Source organism: Haemorhous mexicanus, chromosome 21 (genome assembly GCF_027477595.1).
Source record: "Haemorhous mexicanus isolate bHaeMex1 chromosome 21, bHaeMex1.pri, whole genome shotgun sequence".
Lineage (NCBI taxonomy): Eukaryota > Metazoa > Chordata > Aves > Passeriformes > Fringillidae > Haemorhous > Haemorhous mexicanus.
In genome coordinates this window covers 4,372,338-4,396,816 of record NC_082361.1, presented here as the reverse complement: position 1 = coordinate 4,396,816, position 24,479 = coordinate 4,372,338, and the positions used below count along the sequence as shown (strand labels likewise).

The following is a 24,479-nucleotide window of genomic DNA, read 5'->3' as shown; positions in this document are numbered from 1 at the left end:
CCCCCGCCTCAGAAAGTTACACTGCATCTTCCAAGCTGCCACATGCCTTTGAAATTCCATGTTTAATCAATGCCATAATCTGCTCTTCCACAAAAATAGCCCAGCACTCAGATAAGCAGCCTTGCAACAATTCCCCCCCCAACATTTCAGCACATTTAAATATTTCCAGTTTTCCTAAAGAAAAGAGCAGCACTGAAAAATCCACACCAAACCCAAAGGTTTTGCTGACCAAACAACGAAACAAACAGCACAAATCTTGAGAATACAAAATTTATTTCAAGCTTATAAAAGTCCTCAGCATTGCAAATTCTGTCACAAAACTCAAACTGTACAATGAATATTTTCATTAAAGTTTGGAGTACTGATAATTACTGCCAGACCTTCCCAGCAGATCATTTCAGATCACACAGCTTCTCCTCCAAGATGGATCAGTCTCACATGTGCCTCACAGATGGCTGCTCCAGAGCCAAATGCTTCAGTGCAACCTCACTGCTCAGGACAGGGAGGTTCAGAGTGGAGCCCCAGTGCTGTCCCAGAGCCCCAGTGCTGACTGCTCTGGGCTCCTACTGCCTGCAGGTGTCGTGGAAAGCCTCGAGGGTGCGGAAGTCCCTCCACGTGGGTGGCAGGCCATCCTGCAGGAACTTCCCACAGCGCTGGCACGGAGCCTGGAACAGCTTTATGTAACTCCTTAACCAGGTCTGAAAGGAAAAGGGAGAGAAATTTAAGAAAACTGGATGTGGATGTTCCCCTTTGTCATGATTCTTGTCAAACAGGAGCAGCAAGGACAGAGGATGTGCTGTGGCCAGGCCCCAGTGAGGTGCAGGGTGATTTTATAAACACAAGCACACTGAAGATTACAAGGTCACTGTAGAGCTGAATTCCCACTTTATTAATCATCTAATCATCTCTTTTTTAGTCACTTAAGCAAATTCATTAATAGAAACTCCTGCCCTGGGAGCAGGAGGTATTTGCAGCTCCAGAACTGTGAGGGGAGGTGAGTGCTCCAACACCTCACATTTCTCCTGGGATATAATTGTTCCTCCTGGTGGTGCCTTCTCCAGCTGAGTATTGGTTTGTCTCTTGCCATGACCATCCATCACCCCCTGCTGCACTCCCACTGCAGGCTGGGCTCTCCAGAGCTGAAGACAGAAGGACTCCCACATCCAGCTAATGAACTTCCTCTCTAATGTGATTTCAGGATCAATACTTGCTGGTCATAAAAATACTGAGCCATTTTAAACCTGATTCCACTGATGACTACATATATAGAAAATAAATAAAAGGCCAGTAGTGCTGAACAACACAGGGTAAGTTCAGATGTTCCTTCACAAAGTTCCTGCCTGTGAAATGGGTTGTTCTCATCATCACATGCAGCAATGAGCATTGCATAACCCAATTCCCCACTCAAGGAGATACACAACTAAAAAAGCCCTAGACCAGCAGATTTATACTGTGAAGGATGCACATGAATCTTGTCATTTAAAGTCCTACTGAATTACATCGATAAGAGAAAATTGTTCTCTAAAGAAGAGGTCAGCTGAGTTTATTGAAACAAATCCTTCCATCTTCATCAGAGTCTTCTCTATAGCAACCAAACCTTGGGCTGTCAATAATTCTCCTCCAGAAGAACTAGATCTTGTCTGGGTTGAGCAGTAAATATGGGCACAAGGGCAGCACAACTCTACAAGTAAATTGCTGTTATTTACTTCAGCTGGGATGGGCTTTGCTTGCACCATGGAGAAATCCAATTTTCTGAGCCATAATACAAAAATAGGTAAATAAAGTTAAATTGTGCACTTGAGACATGTGTTGACAGAAAAGAAAGGAATGGGTTCTTCATTCCCATCAGAAAATTAGGGCTCCAGAAGATCCTGTCATGATGAGGATTGCACAAGTGACAGCTGAAAGGCCCAACATATTGACACTTGTGCTGGTTTTGCTTTGCTGGAAGCTTTGGTGTTTTCTCTGATCAATACAGCAGGGCCTTGGCTCACACAAACCACTTGTTCTACTCAACATTCATTTTCAGGACCATGTTGAACATGGATCTGACCAGTAATGGTTGCTCTCACCTTTCAAAACCTATTATTTTAAGATGCACCTTGCAAATCTCTCATCTTAGAGGCCTTTTTATTAAATAACCAATCCAGCACAGCAGGGAGGAGAGCCTGACTGCTCTGAAATTACACACTGGAAATTAAGGATGTAAAAGAACTGGTGCTAAATACTCCTAAAGACATTGAATGGCAAAATGAGGTTTATGTTTGCCAAAGTCTCAGCTGTATTGCTCCAGGTGAAGGGGCAAATTAAGGAAGGAAGTGGAGGAAAAGGTCTGAATTGTAAAGAAAATCTCTCCCCAAATCCTCCTCTGACTGTAGCAGAGGGAACAGCAAGAGCCTCCACTGCCAAAATTCATCTTGGTAGAAGGAATTCTGAATCTTAATTCCTTGTATTCACCCTCTGATTAACACGGCTGCTTCTTATGCAAGTTTATTTCACAAATAGGATTCTAAATACAAAAAGAACTAAAGGGGATAAACTTAAATCTGTACATCAAGGTAGAATTGGACTGGATTAATTTGATTCAGCAAGAGAAGATCTGAATACTCCAGTGTTTCCTTCTTCTCCAAACACCTGCTGCTGAGCTGGGTGAGTACACACAGCTCCACAGGAACAAAGTTTGGATATAAAATGGAACCTTCTGTAAATAATGCCCATCACTTCCCATCCTGGGCAAGCTCCTCAGCTGGATTACCAGCACTGGGAATTCCAATTTCCTCCTACCAGGGAACTGCCAGTGGAGCAGATTTTGTACATCCAGAACTTGCAGAGTAGGAACTGTCCAAGGGCTGGGCCAAAGGACAGAGTTTGGCTGTGGGAGTTTTTCCTCCTGTTCTGACAGATGACCCAGAGCTTTGCAGACAGGAGTCACCAGGCCAATGCTGAGACCTGGACAGAAGAACCATTCCCAGCTCAGTTTTCCAACACCAATTCCCTCAGGGAAATGGGGATGGGCTCTTCATCCCTGTCCAGGTAGGAGACACAAAGAATCCCAGTCTCTGGGGAAATTCCAAGTGCAGCAGAACTGCCTGATGTCACTCACTGCAAACACACTCAAACTGGGCTGGAAAAAGTTGTTTTCCAACAGACTTACCATGAAAGACCTGACCACCACATCTGGCATCTGGGGCAGCTGGTAGTGCAGCAGGGCAGTGGTTGCATGATCTGTCACCTGCATCAGACCAAAGGAGAAAGAAAATTCCTTTATTCACTCTCCATTTCACACAAAGCAGTGTTAGCCTGCAGGAAAACGATGAATTCCACGGGGAGGGAGCAAACCAGGGAGTACAAGGATTACTCAGTTTCATTTCCTCTGACATCAGGAATCAATTAATATGATTATGGTTTATAAATACTTGCATTACTAAAAGATTTCTGATAAAAAGCTTTTTATTTCCCAGACAGAGCCATAGCAAGATCACACATCTGGGAATTGCACATGGGCACAATACATATAAAATGTGTATTTATAATAACAAGAACAATTAAAGAAAAATCAGGAAAACTAACCAATGCTGACAGATTTTTTTTTTAATAGCTACCATTTTTTAAATTATTCTGGAAGGGGCAGTTTCTGACAGTTATGATACAATTTTCTAGCAGTATTCAGCCTGTCAGCTGTTATCAGCACAGTCAACAGCTTACTGCTTCCTAGAAATTCCATGCTCAATGCAAGAAATTATTGGAAAAACTCTTTATGCTGGACAATAAAGAATTCAAAACAACATCACAACCACAAGAGCTCTTTCACAAATTTCAGCTTGTGAATCTCAATGGTCCTCATCAGTAATGTCAAAGCTTCCAACAAAATACATGACTTCATAGAGGGTGATTAAATTGTATTTTCTAGTTCTGGCATGGGGGAGTGGAGCTCTTCTCAGGGCCAGTCTAGAGACTATAGCAAAGTTTGAATAAGAGGAAGTGAGAACTGAACTTCCCACTGCTATTCCCAGTTGCTCCCCATTTGCAGTTAAGTCCAATTCAGCAATGGGAGTTGGAGCACTCCAAGTTTCACTGGAGACAAGAGAGGCTCATGCTTGAAGCTATTCAGGGAGGTGGTTTTGCCCAAGATATATTCCTGAATAAATCCATGTATAGCCAGGCTCTCATTCACACCATACAAACTTCCTCCACAGAGCTCTCCATCACATCAGCCTGTCTGAATCCAGTTCTGAGCTTTCCTGCTATTTCAGACCCAGGATCTGCTCCCCATCATTCTCACACACCCAGCTCCCTCAGCGTGAGCAGGGACTCACATGTGATTCTGACATTTGCAAGGCAAAACTTTCAGGACTTTGCACATTCTGGTGAGTTTGCAAAAATATTCCCAAAAAGGACCTTGGCCCATTTTAGCCATTTCCGTGTTACCATGTAAAAATAAATATGAGAAATGATGTGATGAACTGTGCATTAATAGCACAGCATAACTCAAACCAGCCACTGCTTTTAAACACATCTCATGCAGTGCTCAGAAGCCCCACCCCAATCTGAATTTTTTTTTTTTTGAGATGGTGCTTTTAGAGGATAGTAGCAGACATGTCAAAGAATAGGAAGTTCTGAAGATATTTATGAGCAGCCGTTCTCCTTCTGCTGTATTTCTACTTCTAACAAACTGTGGTTTGGTTTTTTTTCCCCTCCTGAACAACAAAGTTATTTTCTCTTGGCACTGAAGAAAGTTGCTTAAAAAATACTGCTATTAACAAATTTAAATTGACTGGCCACTTTGGCAAAGTTGCCCATATGCTGTTGCTATTGTAATGTAAAGATAATGAGATTCCTCGGGGAGATGAAAGCCATCCCAGCATTGCTGGAACACTAATAATGCCTTCTGCACGAAAAGAAGGCAATTTCTACCCTAAGCAAGAGCTGATAGCTAAAAAAGATCAAAGTGGGTGTCAGACTTGAGGAAGAAAAGTAAAGGAATGACTCCCCACCCCTTCCCAACCCAGCAAAGAACGTGATGTCAAAGAGGAAAGAGCTGGGCCATGGATAAACTGCCCAGGGCGTGGGAGTGAGGGAGAATTTAACCCCCCCAAGATAACAGAAAATGAGAGAAAACACAAACTGATGAAGATTAAAAATGAAGAGGAAAAAGGAAAAAAAAGAGGAGGGGGGAAAGAAGAAAAAATCCCAAAAGATCAATACCCAGCTTTCCTAATGGCAATACAATTTCACACCAAAGCAAAGCAAAACAAGCTGTGGATGTGCCAGCTCACTTAAGGGACACACTTTTTCTTCCAGCCAAGCTGGAATCAGAAACTAATTTATTCTGGGTGTAGGATGATATTTTGTACATCTCAGGGTTTTATTTTATTAACTCCACTTTTATCGTTGTGCCTTACCTGTTGCTGTCTAAGTTATCAGTCACTTTCTAATTTCTCTACTTTTTTTTTATAGGGAAGCATATTCAGGGTAGCACACATCGATTGGGATAGCTCTGCTCTGGACCTTGAAATGGATTTTCAAGAGATCTTGCAGAAGAGCTCAATATTTCACAATTCATCTATTGAAAAGCACTTGTGTTTCTTGTCTAAAAAAAAAGGAAAAACAAGGCAATCTCCTGCAGCAAAATTCTGCTGAATAAAATAGCCATTGTTTAACTAAACCCTTGGAAACTGAGGAAAAGAGACTTCAGTGATATGGAAAAAACAGATTTGGCAAAAAGTCTCAATTTTTCACAGGAAGAGTTGTAGTTGGAACAGTAGTGAGTTTTCCGAAGGTGACACATCCAAAAATGGCTTTATTGGGCTTTGATGACACTGGTTAGTCATACAGCATTCCCAAAGCTGGAAAATCCATTAAAAAATTAAATTATACAATTTACAGGTGGAGAAGGCTGAGCAAGTGCTTCCTGTCACTGGGAAAAGCAGCACAGAAGCAAAGACCTAAGGCACAGCTTTGCTCCACCTCAGACCACGTGAATGCAGCTACACCTGGCCTAACAAAAACCATCACATGACTGAATTATAAAAGCTCTCCCTCTCCCCATGTATTCCATCTCACTGCCAGCAAATATCCTTCTCAAAAGTGAGTGCAGAACTTCCTTTAAGAGCCACAACTTTCCTTGCCACTTACTGGTTTATCTCCTCAAGCATGGCACTGACAACTCCATCTAATATAAAGGGATTCTTTAAATCCCCTGAAAGGTTTTTAATTTTTTTTTTCCAAACCCTTGTAAGTTCATGGCCTTAACAGCAGCCTGTAGCAATGAGCTGTGAAGGCTGATCACAGCACTGAGGGAAAGAAAAAAAAGGAAGATATTTTATTAGTGTTTAGATCTTTTACAGCGTGGAAAACTGCACAAATGCCTTTGTTCATTTCCAAGGATTCCCATTACTCAATCTTCTCTCCAGGAACACATCTGAGTCTCTCTGGAGGGAATGTGGAGCACAGGACGTGGTGCCTGAGAGGTGCTGGGAAGGATGATGGATGGAACAGGCACTGAGGAACTCACACAAATCTCTCCACACCCTTCCCCACTCCTAGTTCAGGAAAACCACACTCCTCTGAAACACAGGATTTATCAGTTGTTTTCAGAGCTCGCAGTGTTTACTCATTATTTTGCTTGTACTGCTTATTTGGACTGGGTCCCAGAGGTTTTATTTCACTCAAGGAGGTCTTTGAGGAGAGCCAGGGGCTGACCCTGCCCAGGAGCAGCCGTGCAGGTGACCCTGGAGCAGCCCAGCTCCTCTCCTGGAGCAGCAGCAGCAGCACAGCCCACGCTTTGTCTCATGCATGCATTCATCCTGCATGTGATCTCACTCAGAGATTATTGACAAGAATACATCTTCATACATTACAATACTTATGTGCCCTTGTGCTGGTGGAAATGCCAGCACTTTGGGATCACAGGGCTCACAAACAGCTTCTCCAAGTTCCAGTGAAAATCTGCTTTGGGGAGAAGCAGATCAAGCAAAAACACAACCAGTTTGTGGCATTGCTAGAACTGGTGAGACTGTTTAGGTGAAAATAAGGATGGGACTCTGAGATCAGAATGAAATATATGGGTTTAAAGCTTTTGTATATGATTTAAACAGCCAGCCTCCTCAGAGTACCCAGCAACACCAGCTATGCTGCTCTTAACTGAGCAGCTGTTTGACACCATCTCCCAGTTTGATCCCCTCACAGCAGCTCCAAAATTCTGTTCTTCCCTCTTTTTCTGAATGCAAAGTTATGAACATTGCACCATTCTTTACAATTAGAATTTTGAACCCTCTGCACAATGACTGGAATTATGCAGCTTTCATGTATACCAGGATTTAAGCCTCAAAATCTTTCCTTATTTCCTGTTTTATTCCTCCTCTTGCTTCAGTGGATCAAGAGGCACGAGGTGTTAAAATTAGGAGGTTTAAGATGAAAACATTTGCTGCTCCTGTGGAGTTTAAATGTCACACCAACATGGAAGCCTGAAAAACCTTTTCTTTGCTCCTTGTGCTTCTGCCCTTTCAGCATTCCCCTCTCTTATTTCCCAGCTCCATTCTCTGGATCTAACCCTGCTGGTGCCTTCAGTGCCTGTAAGATTTGTTCACCCCAGGAGCAGATTCAGGAAGTCTCCAGGGAACTGGGAAAATGAGTGTACACTGGAACAGAAATGGCCCTCCAGGAGCTGGCCCCCATCAAATCACACACACCCAGGGTCCCCTGCCTAATAAGAAGGAGAGAGAAAAGCCTTGCTGACACAGCCAATGTTTGCAAACAAAAAGTCAGGACAAATTTAGCTTGGTTTGACAGGGTTGGATTGAAGATCAGAGGTCTCTGGTCCTACAAAGTCGTGCTGCAACCCTGTGAGGATCTGACAGGACTGCAGCTCCCCCAGGCAGGGATCTGGGGAGCTCCAGATGTTTTATTTGTATTATCATTGAAGACAGATTTTGGGAACTTGGCTGGGGTTTTAAAGAAGAACAGCCCTGTCCTTCTGTACATTTAAAGGCAGCAGAAAGGGCTGCCCAGCCTCCTCCACGGGGGCAGCAGTTACTCATCCCTATTTTTCCTTCTTCCACATTGCCATACTGGTGATTGCCATGAGAAACACATTTCAAGAACATTCAGATGTGCTCTGACACATTTACTCATGATTTTTTAGTGGCATGAAAACATTTGTTCAGAAAATCCTGCAGTACAGATCCTACCCTGCTAACAGAGTGTAATAGTTTCTCTAACACTATTTTATCTCTCTCCTTCATTTTGCTACTCCTAAATCATTTCTCCTGGGTATTACAAACAGACACAAGTGCAGCTTTAGAGAATAAAGAGGAAATCAAACCAAGCACTGCACCACAGAGAATTTACTATGCTGCACCACAGCACTTTCTGTCACCTGTTTGAAAACTTGACGTGGGTCTCAGCCTTAACTTCTTCAACTATCAGCTCAATCTACACCACCTATTGATCAGAAGCTGCCATCACCTTCCATTTTTATCACATTTCTCAGGCAAGAATCTGAGAGCTCTATGCAACCAATTCAGTGAGAGCTCCTGTGAAGTCAGCAAATATTACCCCAGCCTGAGGGATGAGAAACTCAGCCAAAGAGAGGTGAAGCTGTCCAAGGTAACACAGTGACAGAGCCAGCAACAAAATCTATAAAACTACTATAACACCCCCCTTCAGACAGTTGTTCAGCTGTTACAGAACACCCTTTCCCTGAAGTCTTTCTGGGTTGGTTTTTATTTTTTGGTAAATATGAATAATTTGTTACTTTTCAAGAGAAAACTGGACAACAGGAACTAAGGAAGAGAACAAAGATTCTCACTTATCCATACTGCAGCCACAGAGGCAGCAGGAAGAGGGGTATTTATGTTTTCTAACTGATCTCTTCCAGCTTCTGCTCTGAAAGCATCACCTGGACATGAAGGGAAATTTATTCCACTTATTTATGCACCCTGAGTCTTTAACGTGGACATCTAAGCAAACTGGACATTTACTGAACTCTGTTATCTTGCTGTAGACAATTATATCATCAAAACCTGATTATTTATTATCATTTAACACAAATTTCAGCAATATGACTTTGCCCTTTCAAGTTATTCTGAACAAAAACATCCAGGAGGACAATTTTATGCCCAAACGAGTGTACAACCAAACACACACACTGGGAAATCGAGATGATGCAGGTCATTCCAGAACCTTACATTTATTCCACTGCAAGAAAATCACTTTAAAGCAGGCTGATAAACAAATGCTGTTTTACTTCCTGCTCTATTACCCTACTTGATGCTAAAATAGAAAGAATATTTCAACCACTAATCTCCGGGGTAAAGAATCAACTGCAGCAAAAATTCACTTTAATGCCAGGCAGTGAAGGGAGAGCAACCAAGCTCCCCAAAAGCTGTCCTTTGATCTGCAGCAGGGTACCATCCCAGGTCAACATCCTCCCCTCCTGACTGCCTCTGAAATCTTGGAAGGGAGCTGCACAAGCACAGCCAAGATGCCAGAGTTTTGACCCCTGTTTTTAAGCCCTTTCGAGTCCCTGACCCCCATTTGCTTCACAAACTCCAAAGGAGGATGAAAGGAGCCAGAGCAGCAGCTGGAGGCTCCAGCTCCTTGAACTGGGGCTTGAGGGGAGGGAAACTGGAATTTAAGCTTGGATCAATCTGAACTGACAGCATTCTGACAAGAGGCCTTCAAAGAGAAATCTTCACTTCCTGGAAAATAGCAAGATATAGATCTTTCTAAAATACACTTTAACCTTCTTAGCAGTTTTATTTTTATTGCTGCCGTTCTCTCATCGGGCTTCTCTTACTTTATGGCACAACATTCATTCCAGTAAATCCCTCCTCTGGCTTACACCATCATGGGAAGAAGGGCAGGCAAAAATAATGCCATGGAAAATATTTCCAAACTCATTTTGGAAAGGGGGTTCCACTAAACTCGAGCTCCCAGGAATGTGAGGGAACCAAGCCCAATGAAAACAACAAAGCAAAATCCAAATGAACCTGTAACAGTCCTTTCTCCCCTAAAAGATTTAAACTGATTTCTCATGAAATTTTAAGACTAGTGTCGTATAATCTCTGATTTCCTATTCCAAACCATGGACTGGAACGGTGATGGGAAATAAATCCAAATTAAATAACACTAGAAGTGATCTTCTTTTCTACTCACAGTTTTCCATCATTACAGATTATTGTTTGCTATTTGCAAGTTGTGATGACAAAGAATAAATTCTGAATTATTTAACATAAGGCCCCAGATATTTAAAATCAATTCCACATATGTGTCTTAGGTAGAGAGAAATGATGTGAGACTTACCTTCTGAAAAACTTGATAGTTGGATTTAGACCATATGTCAAGCTACAATAGGGAAAAAAAGAAAAAAGTTATATATTACTACAGATAAAGAAGCAGCTTTGGAGAGAAAATGGATCAACAAAGATGCATCTCTGAGTTCACTCCTCTGACCCCTTGCCCTCACCTGTTGCAATCCAAGAAAGGGAATTAATAACATGAGATTTCCTTTGTATTGCAATGAAGAATGAACATAGTTCAGCAGAGTTTCAGAAATAAAATTATACATACGAGACCTGTTGAATTAATGAGTTCTCTTTAAAAAAGCAAAATCTTCATTTGTATGGGGCTGTGGCTGATCTATGCAAATATTCATCAGCTTGAGTGTGTTTCTAAAATGAGGGCATTTTTATTAAGTTTATGCTTGTCTTGTGTTGAATAAGTGATTCGGTTACAAACGACACAAAGAGCGTTTAGCTGAATTAAGCCAAAGCTTTGGGTCTGCTGGGGCTAAATAAAACATCCCTCAGGAAACTGCATTTACATTTGCAGACAAAAATCACACTAAGAGAGATTTAAGGTTGGAGATAACTGCATGCATCCATGACTTAAACATGTACTCAGCTACACACAAACTAAGAGAACAAAATTGAAATTGAAGGTTTCTTAGCCCAGTGGCTCTGGTGTTTAACAATTCCTACTGACACGTCAGTGCTCTCTCAGCCAGCCCTGTGGAACATCTCAGACTCTGTCAAGGAAAAGCAGCAGGGAAAAACAAGAGGAGCTTCCATCAATCCCAGACTTGCAAATCACTTTTTTCCAACAGATCCCAGTGTACTCAACAATTCTGTATGCACAGAACTTGTCACAGGAAAGGTGTTTGATAAAGCATTAATCTCAGGGATCTTAGTCTAGACAGAAGAACTTCTGAGTGAATTTATGAAGCAGGGGTAGCTCCTCTAGTGCCTGATAGCAGGGCTGGACACGTGTTCTCACAAGGGGGGTTCTCTCTTTTCCTGGTACAACTGATGATTTCAGTTCTGCCTTAGGTGCCCATGCATTCCAACTGACAGCACAACTCTCCAAAGGCACAAAGAGAGTCTGGAATGAAGGAAGTCATGTGAAGTGAGTAAAACACATTAGAGGGAGGTGAGGGAAGCGACAGGGAAGGATGCTGACTCCAAGTGATTAATTCACCATGCTAAAAATGGTCAGAATGCTAAAAGCTCTCACTCTTTTAGGAGCAGCAGTGTGAAGTGGCCCATGTCCAAATCCTGCCCAGCAGTGACTCCTGAGTCCCCAGTGCTCAGAGGGGACAGGACGTGATGCTAAAGCTTCAGAAGCCGCTCCAGGATCGATTTTTCACGGCTCAGCACTGCTGACCTTGCCCTGAGACAAAAGGCAGTTCATGTCCCAATGCCTTCTCCAGGCTGGATGGAGACAGGAGTACCCTGAGGCACCTCCCTGCAAACCTGGTAACATTTCCTGGCTCTTGGGGTCAGATCAAGAACCTTTGTGAACACCAGCACTCAGGGTGCAGCCCAGACCTTGACCCAGGCTTGATTTATTATCCCACCTCTGCCTGCTGGGAAGGCAGCACTGCACTTCCAGATTAGAAAGGCCAACATTTGAAAATAAAAAATTAATGTATATTAAAAAAAAAACAAACCCTGTTTTAATGTAATTTACAGCTTTTCTTTGACTGCAGAGTTGCTGTAATTGGAATGTATAGATGGTTTGCTAATTTCCAGTGATCAAACCAAGTATGTGATCCTCTCTAGTTAGGCTCAAAAAAAAAGTCCACTTCAGATGCTGCTTTAAGATGAGCCCAACAGGTTCTGAATGTTCATTAGTTGGCATGGAGATGGGAAAGCTGAAAAAGTAATGAATGCCTGTCTTACAGACCTGATGTTATCCATGTTAAAAAAGGAAGAAAGAAAAAAGAAAGAAAGAAAAAGCCACTAGCCCCTGCTCCATGCATACATCCTAAATGAGTGCCCACCTTTCCCCCCTGAAATTGAGGATTAAGGCAGAGGCAGATTAAAGAATGCATCGTTATAGGTCTATTATTCTTCAACTTTTCACTTTCAATCAAGACACACATTTGTAACTAAAAAACTGCTGAAAGCACAATTTCAGGGCATCCTCTGCATGTGAATTAAACAGGGGCTTTCTCTCCCCAGTGCCCCTCTCCCCAGCCAGCCCCAGCAGCTGGAACAAGAGGCCGTTTGCTGAAGGTCGCGGAGCGATTTCAAAGGCGATAACAAACCAGAATGTTCCCTGCATCCCATATCAAACAGGTCCGGTGCCAACACTTATTAGAGAAATCAGATTCAACCCCCCCTTCACCCAAACACACACACAGCCAGCTTTGAAGTGGTGAGAATGCAGGGATCAGAAATTACCCCAGAGACAGCTCTGCCTGTCTTTGAAGCTTTCCTTTGATAGTACTATTTCTTCTCCTCTCTTACGCTAGGAGGCTAAAAGCTGCCTTTTCTTATTGATATGGGGTAATTAATGAAGCCAGAGCATGAACATAACCCAAGTTCCTGAACATGAGAATTCAACAGAGACACTTATGTTTCTTTAGTTAAGTCGAAGGGATGCAAAAGAGGAATTTGGCCAGTGCCCATATGCCCTGTCAAGGTGGTTCTTGGTCTCTGCATCCCAAGAAAAGCATGGTATTTTCATGCCAGAAAAATCCCCATTTGATTTTTTTGTTGGCAGACCGATGACTCAGCTGCCCTGTGAAGATGAGTTGCAAAGCTTCATTTAGTCAGGAATCAGGAAAACACTAGTAATTAATTACCATCCATGGTTAAATTTCAATGCACAACAAGCATGTCACAGTCTGAAATTAAGGGTGGCACTGTGCCACCACTAAAATCATGAGGGTAATTAAAATGCATCAGTCTGTGGTGGACATGAAGGGTTAGGATGGTGAGCAACAGCAACTGTGAGCGGGTCCAGCACCCACGACATGTCAGAGCCTGCCAGATCTCACTTATTGTTTTTGCAAAGTGGCACCAAAAATGTCCAAGTTATGCAGCTGGCAGCTTGGCAAAGACATTCTGCAGGGTCTGTGAATAATTCAAGAGAGGTACACGAGGCACTTAAGAAATGCAATGATTCTGTCTGTATAAGCAAAGCTTGAAAATAAACCCCCAGAATGGCTGGTCTTGTTTTACTCACTGCAAGCTTAAAACTTCTGCTCTTTCCCCTAATTTTGAAAGTATTTAAATGTGTAAGAGGGAGAACCCAATTTAGGGAGAATTCAGCAGAGACCACGTGGGGCTCTCATGTAAGCACCTGTCAACCTGCTCAGCTCAATGTGTGAGCACACAGCAAGATAAAGCAACCTGGAAAATGCAATGTCAGCTTTCCTGGGTAACTGCTGGTGTGTCACTGAGCAGCTCCACAACCAGGAGAAAACCCAGATTTGGGGTTTTTTGGCTGGACTTGACTGAAGGACCAGAGGAGTCTCAACAGCTCTGCTGTTTGCACTTGTCTCTTCCTTTTATCTTCCCAGCAATGCAGAATTTGCTAAAAACCAGTGTATTTTCAGTAACAAATGATGACTGCTCTGATCAGAGGGGAAATCTTTGGCCTCTTCTATGCACAGTCCATTTCTCATTTAGTGTCTGTGTGACCAGTCTCCCAGTGATGACCAGTATTCCTTTTTTAAATACCACAGAATACATCTGGTTGCCCCAAACCCCTCTCTACTTGTAAGAAGTCTTCTTCCACTGAATTTCACTTTTTGTTCTTAAAGGCCTTTCCAATGTGTGCAGTTTGGAGGGTGATTCAACAGACCCTCTCATCCAGTTATTTAAGTGCAAAGAAGATTTATCCAGTGTCCCTTCTTCAGCTTGCCTTACAGAAAAGAGGCACTTCAGCATTGCCATATTGCATGTTAGCACCTAATTCCTCATCTCCCTGTTGTTTACAAATATTAAATGTTTCCTAGGAATACATAAGCTAAGTCCCAAATCAACAATGACTGTGTAAACTGCTCCCTGGAAAAATTATCACCGCCTACTGTGTTCCTGAGGGTTCTCCATATTTCTGTTATTTAATAAGGATGATACTCACTGATCTTTTTCTTACTTTTTTTGTGTGTGTCTCCTTAATGCTGGTGCATTTTTCATGCTATCAGGCTAGCAACTGAGAAGCCAGAATGGTGTAGAAGCCTGACTGAAGTACCTTCCCAACAGCATCTGTTGTGACAGGGAAGGAATTGCAATGGACTCTCTTCCTAACTGACTGCAATCGCTCATTCCCAGCAGGCACAATAAGGAAAGCAAATCACTGTGAGAGCACAATCTTAATTCTTATTCTCCAATTACCAGAGTAGTTAATTAGTGACAAAAAAAAAAAAAGGAGCTCACTGTTTGTCAATATGTGCTCCAGTTGGCAAAACTAGCAAACTACGCATTTATTTAATCTTCCAAGCCAAATTTGCTCATGATTTAAGTGGCTCCAACTCCAGTTCTACTTCAGTCAAATGAAATGTTCCTATTTATACCTAAAACAGAGACCTTCAGGTCTGCAAAATCTCTGGGATGCCCACTGGAATAGCAAAGTGCCACGTAAAGGTCACAGGTTGGTGCAGCCTTGCAGGAGCAGTCACACAGCCCAGGGTTGGACACAAAGCTAAATGAGCAGAGAACAGACTCCCCTGCAGACTGGCTTAAAGCAAGAAATAAGCCAGGTGTTAACAGCAATGCTCTGGAGGAGCAGAACTGCTCCCCACTGACAGCAGGCAAAGGTTAGTGCCCCGTGCCCAGAGCTGGCCTTGGCAAGGCCTGCTGTCCCCTGGCAGCAAACGATGGCAGAGGAACAATGTGCAGCTCCCAGGAGAGTTCACCTTGAGCTGAACAGAATCCCAGTGCCAGATGCTGAGTTTCAGAAAGGAACTCCTTACTTAGCTTTTCAGCATATATAGCATTATTGTATTTCAAGGGAGCTTCAAAGGAAACTGGATTCATCAGAGAAAACGAGCACACCCAAATGAAGTGTGACATGGGAATCCATCACACACTGTCAGTGCTCTCTCAGCAGACCATCATTTCACTTCCATGCAGAACTTGGGGTGAAGAGGGGCTGCTGCAGGAGCTCTGAATTTATATGCAAATATACAGGGACTAGAGAGCAGCTGCTTCTGCGGCAAACTGGTATTTAAACCTGCCTATCTGAAAAAGGCAAATTAAAATGAAGCAATTTTTATTTTACTACTTCTTAGGCCAATCCTCCGCCCTTTGAGGAAGAATGTCTCACCTGGGAAATGGAGCTGCACTATTTCCTTCAGCAGCTCAGCTCCTGGCCTTTCCCAGAGAACAGAGGTTCAGACTCAGAGCTGCTGAACTCTGGGTCAGCACACAACGTGCTTCTGTGTGCTGAAACACAGTTATCACTTCTGAAAGGAAAGGAAATCTCACCTCATTATAACATGGCCTATGGGTGCCAAATATTCATCTTGATATAATGAACTTCTTATTTTAATAGGCTTCATAAGCAGAAGAGAAAGCTCCAGAGAGACAGTGTGAAACATGGAGGTATTTAGTGCTGTTACTGGAATGGAGAGTCCTGGTGGCTGTCTCAGGAACTGAGACCCTTCCAGCCTGGAAAGAGACCCGAGCTGAGCTAAGGCCATCAGGTCCTGTTAACATCTCCTGATGTGCTGAGGAGAGCCATATGGAGAGTGTGCAGGCACAGGGTTCAAGCAGGGTGAGCTGTTCACAAAATAAATCACTTGTGGAAACAGGTAACACTTGCTGTAGTAGCTGCTGTTCAAGATGTGCTGCTGCTGGCAAGCAAATTCTTGAGGAGCAACTACCAATGATCCTCTCTGTTGTGTTTATCAAGCCAAAAAAACAGCCAAGGTTTCTCAATGGCTCTCAGAAGAGTGAAAGCTGAACCTTGGGCTCTTGATGTGCTGGTACACTGCAAAAATGTTTTCTCAGCAGACACTAGGAACACAGCAACTGGGGTCTAAGGTGATAAATCAGAAATTCAAGCAAAGGCTTCAGAGCTTAGAAAGAACTCAGAGATTTGGGGATGCAAAACCCAAGCAAAACAAGGCAGATTTAAACTGGAACATTCTGCAAACATTCCGAGTCTTGTGCCAGTTTTGCATTTCCAGTGTGCCTGCAGTGGGATCCCAGTTTTCTGCCACGAAAACAGATGGAAATGAAGTGCAGTGCTGCTGGAGAGGCTGTGACCTATTGTATTTGCAGAGCCCCTCGTGGCAGGAATGATGAATCTCACTCCATGTTCTCAGAAGGCTAATTTATTATTTTATGATACTATATTATATTAAAGAATGCTATACTAAACTATACTAAAGAATACTTTAGAAAGGATACTTTCACAATGCTAAAAAGATAATAATAAAAACTTGTGACTCTCTCCTGAGTCCCAATACAGCTTGGCACTGATTTGCCAAAGAGTAAAAACAACCCACAGCAGAAACCAACAAAACAATCACCTGTGGCAAACAATCTCCAAACACATTCCACATGTGAGCACAACACCGGAGAAGCAAAATGAGGTAAGAATTTGTTGTCCTTTTTCTCTGAGGCTTCTCAGCTTCCCAGGAGAAAAATCCTGGGCAAAGGGTGTTGGGGAAGATGAAACAGGAAAGCCTTATAAATATGATTGCCTGGCAAAAGATTTTGAGAATATGGAAACTGTAAGCAAGATTGAAATGAAAGCAGCTTTGAGATCCCTTAGTTACTGAACAACTGGAAAACAGTGGTGTGGTCAGCTGAAGGTAATGATGAAACAACACCCTCTGCTTGCAGGCAGCTCCAAGGGTCAGAGCAGACCCTGCTGGCTTGGCAGAAGGGGTCCAAAGAGGAGTTTTTAGGGTTTAAAATGTAACACAATATGGTAATGTAATGATTCTAATAGGCTGTATGTAAATGCTATAGGATTTGTATTTTGTACTAGATTGGTTAGTGAGAATTAGAATATTCAACACAGAAGAAGATTTATGGTATTGTAATGGGAACTTCGCTCTCTCATCCTCTTTTACTCTCTCATCCTTTTCACCATGCTCTTGTCTTCTCTCTCTTTACCCCTCTCTTTACTGCTCCAGCTGTGGCTGGCAGCTCCCAGCAGGGCCCTGCGCCCAGGACCTTTGCAATAACCCCAAGTTCCACGACCTGGCTGCAGAGATCTCTCATCTCCATCTGTCCCAACCATCCTACCCCCGAGGCTCGTACAGAGGGGATTTTTCAGAGGATGTGAGTGCCCCAGAGCACCCCCTTGTGAGTGCCCCAGTGCCCCCCTGTGAGTGCCCCAGAGCCCCCCTTGTGAGTGCCCCAGAGCCCCCCTGTGAGTGCCCCAGAGCCCCCCTTGTGAGTGCCCCAGTGCCCCCCTGTGAGTGCCCCAGGGCCCCCCTTGTGAGTGCCCCAGTGCCCCCCTTGTGAGTGCCCCAGTGCCCCCCCTGTGAGTGCCCCAGTGCCCCCATTGTGAGTGCCCCAGGGCCCCCCTTGTGAGTGCCCCAGGGCCCCCCTTGTGAGTGCCCCAGGGCCCCACCTTGTGAGTGCCCCAGGGCCCCCCTTGTGAGTGCCCCAGAGCCCCCCTTGTGAGTGCCCCAGTGTCCCCCTTGTGAGTGCCCCAGTGCCCCCCTTGTGAGTGCCCCAGGTCCCCCTTGTGAGTGCCCCAGGGCCCCACCTTGTGAGTGCCCCAGGGCCCCCCTTGTGAGTGCCCCAGAGCCCCCCTTGTCAGTGCCCCAGAGCCCCCCTTGTCAGTGCCCCAGGGCCCCCCTTGTGAGTGCCCCAGTGCCCCCCCTTGTGAGTGCCCCAGAGCCCCCCTTGTGAGTGCCCCAGGGCCCCCCTTGTCAGTGCCCCAGTGCCCCCCCTGTGAGTGCCCCAGTGCCCCACCTTGTGAGTGCCCCAGGGCCCCCCTTGTGAGTGCCCCAGTGCCCCCCTTATGAGTGCCCCAGAGCCCCCCTTGTGAGTGCCCCAGAGCCCCCCTTGTGAGTGCCCCAGTGCCCCCCTTATGAGTGCCCCAGAGCCCCCCTTGTGAGTGCCCCAGAGCCCCCCTTGTGAGTGCCCCAGTGCCCCCCCTGTGAGTGCCCCAGGGCCCCCCTTGTGAGTGCCCCAGGGCCCCCCTTGTGAGTGCCCCAGGGCCCCCATTGTGAGTGTCCCAGGGCCCCCCTTGTGAGTGCCCCAGAGCCCACCTTGTGAGTGCCCCAGGGCCCCCCTTGTGAGTGCCCCAGGTCCCCCTTGTGAGTGCCCCAGGGCCCCCCCTGTGAGTGCCCCAGGGCCCCCCTTGTGAGTGCCCCAGGGCCCCACCTTGTGAGTGCCCCAGGGCCCCCCTTGTGAGTGCCCCAGTGCCCCCCTGTGAGTGCCCCAGTGCCCCCCTTGTGAGTGCCCCAGAGCCCCCCTTGTGAGAGCCCCAGGGCCCCCTTGTGAGTGCCCCAGGGTCCCCCTTGTGAGTGCCCCAGGGCCCCACCTTGTGAGTGCCCCAGGGCCCCCCCTTGTGAGTGCCCCAGAGCCCTCCTTGTGAGTGCCCCAGAGCCCTCCTTGTGAGTGCCCCAGTGCCCCCCTTTTGAGTGCCCCAGAGCCCACCTTGTGAGTGCCCCAGTGCCCCCCTTGTGAGTGCCCCAGAGCCCCCCTTGTGAGTGCCCCAGGTCCCCCTTGTGAGTGCCCCAGTGTCCCCCTTGTGAGTGCCCCAGGGCCCCCCTTGTGAGTGCCCCACTGCCCCCCCTTGTGAGTGCCCCAGGTCCCCCTTGTGAGTGCCCCAGGGCCCCCCTTGTGAGTGCCCCAGTGCCCCCCTTGTGAGTGCCCCCCTTGTGAGTGCCCCAGTGCCCCACCTTGTGAGTGCCCCAGGTCCCCCTTGTGAGTGCCCCAGGGCCCCCCTGTGAGTGCCCCAGGGCCCCCCCTGTGAGTGCCCCAGTGCCCCCCCTGTGAGTGCCCCAGGTCCCCCTTGTGAGTGCCCCAGGTCCCCCTTGTGAGTGCCCAGGGCCCCCCCTGTGAGTGCCCCAGTGCCCCCCCTGTGAGTGCCCCAGAGCCCCCCTTGTCAGTGCCCCAGGTCCCCCTTGTGAGTGCCCCAGGTCCCCCCTGTGAGTGCCCCAGGTCCCCCCTGTGAGTGCCCCAGGGCCCCACCTTGCCATCCTCAGTGTAGACGTTCTCGCTGTAGCCCTTGACGATGGTGCGGTCGATGAAGAGGCTCCGCATCACCACGATCACCTTCAGCACCTTGCCCAAGGTCACCTGGGAGGAGCAGGACAGGGACACAAACGAGCTGAGGGTGAGCTGATGGTGTCTGAATTCATAAGACCATCGAGTTAACAGCTTAAGTTGATGCAATTTCAGTTTTCAATATTTTATAGAGAGACCAAAATAAAAGATCTAAAAGCAGTGTGTGTTATGAGGAGGAGAGATGCTATAAAGTGCAGAACAAACAAACATTCATTTGCAACTGAAAATGTATGAGTTCACAGAATTCCCTTGTGCAGACATGACACTGCCAAGCAATTCTTTCCATTTTATTAACATCACAACTCAATAACTTGTCAAAAACAATGGGCAAATGTGATTATTTTCGATGAATTTGATATTCTCCAATATAAGTCCACTTAGAGAAAAACAATTTGAGAGAAGAATCGGACTCTCCTAATGCTGGCTTGTAAAAGCATACCATGAGTTTAATGGAAAACATTTTCTGTCCAATAAAAATGTAAAATTATTTCAAAGGAAACTACAGCTTAAAGTAAAAATGTTACATTTTCAAAGGTTTCATTTCCTTCTGTGAAAGTGTTAAAGTGCAAAGAATAAAACTAGTATAATGGAAAATATAGAGGGTCAGTCAGAGTATAACAACAGAAACAAGCCTAAATTATATTATTGACAAAAATGCAAAAATGAAGGCATTTTAATCTAAAAATCAATTTACATTTCAAAGATGAAGTTGTACTTCAATACAGTTAAGATGTGTGTCTAACAAGGATCTTGTCTTTGTATTTTGTTATGCAGAGATTAGAGAGTTTTTCCTCACCCACAAAAGCATAAAACTGAGATAAAAAAGAAACAATTAGTTCATTTTAATATTTCCCAACCAGCAGCAGCTCATTTTCTGCCAGTGTTCCAACATTTCACCCTGTATAGATTAACACCCACTAAAACAAATGTGTTTTTACTGCTGACCTCAGCAGACAAATCCACACCTAAAGAAACCAGTCAATATGCACCTTTATTGATCTGTTGGATGTTATTCCTTTGTAACTTCTGTTAATGACTACTGCCCATCACCTTGTTCCAACACCAGCAGCCCCAGCCTGAGCTGATTTAATCAAACCCTGGACAGAACTGATGCCAAGAACAGGGAGAACTCCAGCAGGGAAGAGTCTGAACAACAGGGCAGGACAAATTCACAGCAAGAGAAAAGACAGAGGAACAGGAAGGGGAGACAATGACAGCCATCAAGCAGACAGACTGCCAGGCATAATGCTGCAAGAACATAAAAAGTGGGTCAGAAGAATGGGTAATTTGTGAAGAAAAAAATGTGAAAGGCTGAAGGACAGGAAATTGTATCAGGGCCTGAGCCATGCACACACCAGGAACCATGAACATGAATGGAAACACCACGCTGTGCTATCAGGTGCTGTGAGTTTTGGTTTGTCTTGCCAGGGTACTCTTAAACAAGGTCTGGTTGGTCCTCATATACAAAAAACTGGCAGAGTTATTTCAGCACCTGGCACTGTATTAATTAAGTTAGAAATGCAGAGTCATTACCAGAGGTGCCCAAGCTATGATGCTGATCCCCCACTGGAATCACAGAGTGTTGTCATTATTGCTAAGAGGAGGAAATGAATGAACTTTGAGAAAAGCTGCCAGCACATTAGGAGTTAACAGTCTTCAATTTATTTTTCTGCATTATTAAAACTGGCACTTCAGTGGGATACTGGTCTGCTGAGAGAACAGACTCTTATTTATAACTTCACACTAGGCATCAACCATACATAACAAAATTAAAAGGAGGAAAAGAAGACATTTTAAAGAAAAAGAAATCTTAATGGAAGAAGGAGAAGGCTGTCCTACAAACACCCAGACCCAGCTTTCTGTGTAATATTTCCTATCCCCACTGCCTTCACACACTTCAGCTGCTGCTCCCTTCTTTCCTCTTCCCATTGTACATTCACAGCACCTCCCATTGCTGCCAGGTAGAAATAAATCTGAGGTTGAGCTGAAGCCTGTGTGGGATGTTCCTGAAAATCCTCAGAGTGAACAGTGGAACATAATATAGTGAAAAATCCTGTGTGTGGCACTCCAGCTTGCTGGAATGAACTCACTGCTGGCCTCAAACCTCCTCCCCACATGATTCACCTGCACAGATGCTCCTGCATTAGCTCCCTGCCCTTTTGCAGGTGATCTGACTTCACACCCTTCCACTGGTTCACTCCCCACTTCCAGAATCCACCACAGCACTGCAATGTCACATCCTGCACAATGTCCAGGACAGGACCTTGATCAGCCACTTGCCTGACCACAGAAATTCAGAATTCCTGTCTCCCACATGTGTAAGGAGCTGTGGAGACCTCAGTGAGCTCCCTGAGAAAGGCCCTACAGCTGCACTCCCCCTTTACAGGGGCACCCAGGCACCCTGGAAATCCAAACTTTGCCTGGGTTGGTGCTGGGTTGTCTGAGTGAACTCTTACAGTGCTCTGGTACTGAAACAAAAAACTTCTCTCTTTTGTACCACTCCTGTTTTGACAAGAGATTCCTGCAGATTTTACTCTGGCTGGGAGAGAGATCGAGACATTGAGATGATTTCTGTAGGACTGTATCATTAGTTAGGTCTGACAGAAGCAGGAATTTTGTAAGAGAGCAGCTCAGAGAAATTACAGTTCATCGTTTTGAGAGCACTGAAAGAATGAGGGTAGTAGTACAAAGAATGAACAACAGCCTGTCACCAGACTGGAGGATGCTGTGAGACGTGGAAGCCACAACTCTGCTCCACAGCTCCTTTCAGGGTGAAGCACATTCCATATTGAACACACAGCCTTTATTTTTTCCTCCAGTAATCAAGATTCATAACTATTTCCAGGCCTTAATGTTTCTGTTCAACTCTGCTGTATTTTACAAATGTTTTTTAGCAGACCATTTTATTCCAATCCCTGCTCAACTTGGCTGCTTGGAGGCTGTGTTCAGAACAGATCTATGGAACACAATTTACACTTACAGTCATGCAGCTGTGTCCCTAGAGATCACCTGAAAGAAGGTAATAAACACTAATGCCTTTGGTAAAGCAGTAATTTGATAGTTCTACTCCAAGCTCCAAAAGTGCAGATCTCTCCTGGAAGTCCAGACTCACCCAGATGGTCCCTATTTAATGGGCACTGAAATGTCCCTGCATTTCCACAGGTACCAATGAGAGAAATTTCCTTTTTTGTTCAGAAAAGATACCTTTCAATTGTGACAAAATGGCAACAATTCCCCTTCTAAGCCAAGTTTTCCTATTAAATTTCAACTTCTCCTGTCGATATCCTGTTAAGACAGCACTTGGCTTTTTAATATTTTGCCTGAAGGATATATGCCAACTCGTCCTTGATGTAGAAAATTTTAATTCAAATCAATACATGTACAAGGTCACTTTAAAATTCAATTAATATGAATGAAAAAATATGCCCCACAGTTCTGTGAGCTGAAAATGGAACAGTTGCAAGTTAAATACTTCTGTAGCTTCTGTTTTGGGCTGTGTAATAACAACATACTTCTAACTTCCTTTTAACTAAATTCAGACAGTTAAGTTATTCATAAATCCCCTGCTTCCTAAAATGGCAAGCCCAAGAAGAAGGTAGGACAGGCAGCTGATTGAGATCTGCAATATTCTGCAGCTTTTCTGACAAAGACATATAAAATAAAAATCTTCTTGAAATATCCCAGTTTTAAAAATATTTTGTCTATCACCAAGATAAATCTCAAGGAGCATCTGACAGACACAGTATGCCAAGAAAGGGAGAGGGGGAAACAGAATAATCAGGGAGAATGACTTAGATAATTTCTTGTAAGACTGCTAAAAAAAGTTCCCATTTAACACCAATTATAATTATAAAAGAAGAAAGTACCTTTCCGAGTAAGTCAAAATCAGGGTCCACATGAGTTTACAAAATGAAAAGGATCAAAATTAATTTACCATGCCAGAACTCTGCCTGGAGGAATCAGTTTGAATTCCCCCCTTTAATTCTGCCTCCTCACTGAAACTAATATCAAGTGAAAAGCCCTTTTATCAACCATTTAAACAACACATTAACAAATGTTCTTTCTTAAAATTTATTTAAGTTTGGTATCAGGAAAATGTATGCTGACAACACTGAGCTCCCATACTTTGTGAAATGAAAAATTCCCAAAGCTGCAGATTTCCCCTCAGCATTCCAGGGAATGTGCTGCTGATTTGAGCTGCAGATGCTCTGCAATGCAGAGCTAAAAGAAAGAAAACATTATTTTCAGTTATCATGGGCACCTCCCCACTTCTATAAAAAGGAGCACAAGTGTGTGTGTGGTTTTTATTCACCTCAGAAATAAGGCAACATCCAACCAGAGATGTAACCAAGCTACAGATTTCCAGCAAAAGGCCAGACACCTGCTCCTTGCCATGGAACCAGCCATAAGCTCAGCCTCCCACTCACAGATCCTTCTTACTAATCAGTACAATGCATGGAAATTGTATTTATATATGCTGGTAAAAAAAAAAGGTTTTGCATTAAAAATAAAGTTTAAAAAAAACCCCCAACACACAGACTTTCAACTAGATTTTTTTTTTCCTCTCATTTTTTATTTTATGTCTCATCTGCTGCTGGTATGGCTGCTTTTCCCCTCACATGCTCATTATTCTTTAATGATGCCTATTTGTAAATAGCAAGATAAGATGCAATTAAGCCATTAGAGTCTAAATAAACAAACATACTAATTAGGTTCTTTACAAGGATTTCTTTTTTTATGCAAGGGCTGGAATTTACCTTTCATTAGTCTAACCTAATTGCAATAGTGCCTGATAAAAAGTCAACATAAATGAAGGACTTTAAATGCTTCCACCATATGAAGGATGAGCTGGCTCTTCTCCCTCACTAACATTCCCTGTTCTCTTAATAAGGCAAAAAAACTGGCACAGGAATTTTGTTCAAAGGTTCAAGGACAGATTTTGCCAGTGGCCAGCCACACTGAGGGAACACTCACACCAGTCCAGCA

The 24,479-nt window shown here is 44.3% G+C and overlaps 1 protein-coding gene across 2 annotated transcripts in view; it reads right to left on the bottom strand.

Annotated features, from left to right (window-relative positions):
* Window positions 1–254: 254 nt before the first annotated feature.
* MED27 (mediator complex subunit 27) overlaps window positions 255–24,479 on the bottom strand; it is an 85,851-nt gene continuing 61,626 nt past the window's right edge. Inside the window, exons 5-8 of one of the 2 annotated variants that reach the window (XM_059865524.1) lie at window positions 19,398–19,505; window positions 10,306–10,347; window positions 3,155–3,232; window positions 255–698 (exon numbers count right to left, since the gene is read on the bottom strand). In XM_059865524.1, the coding sequence (XP_059721507.1) occupies window positions 564–698; window positions 3,155–3,232; window positions 10,306–10,347; window positions 19,398–19,505 (363 nt within the window). In that variant the 3' untranslated portion in view covers window positions 255–563. Of the gene's footprint in view, window positions 699–3,154; window positions 3,233–10,305; window positions 10,348–14,150; window positions 16,943–19,397; window positions 19,506–24,479 lie in introns of those variants that run through there. The other variant, XM_059865523.1, reaches the window with a different exon arrangement.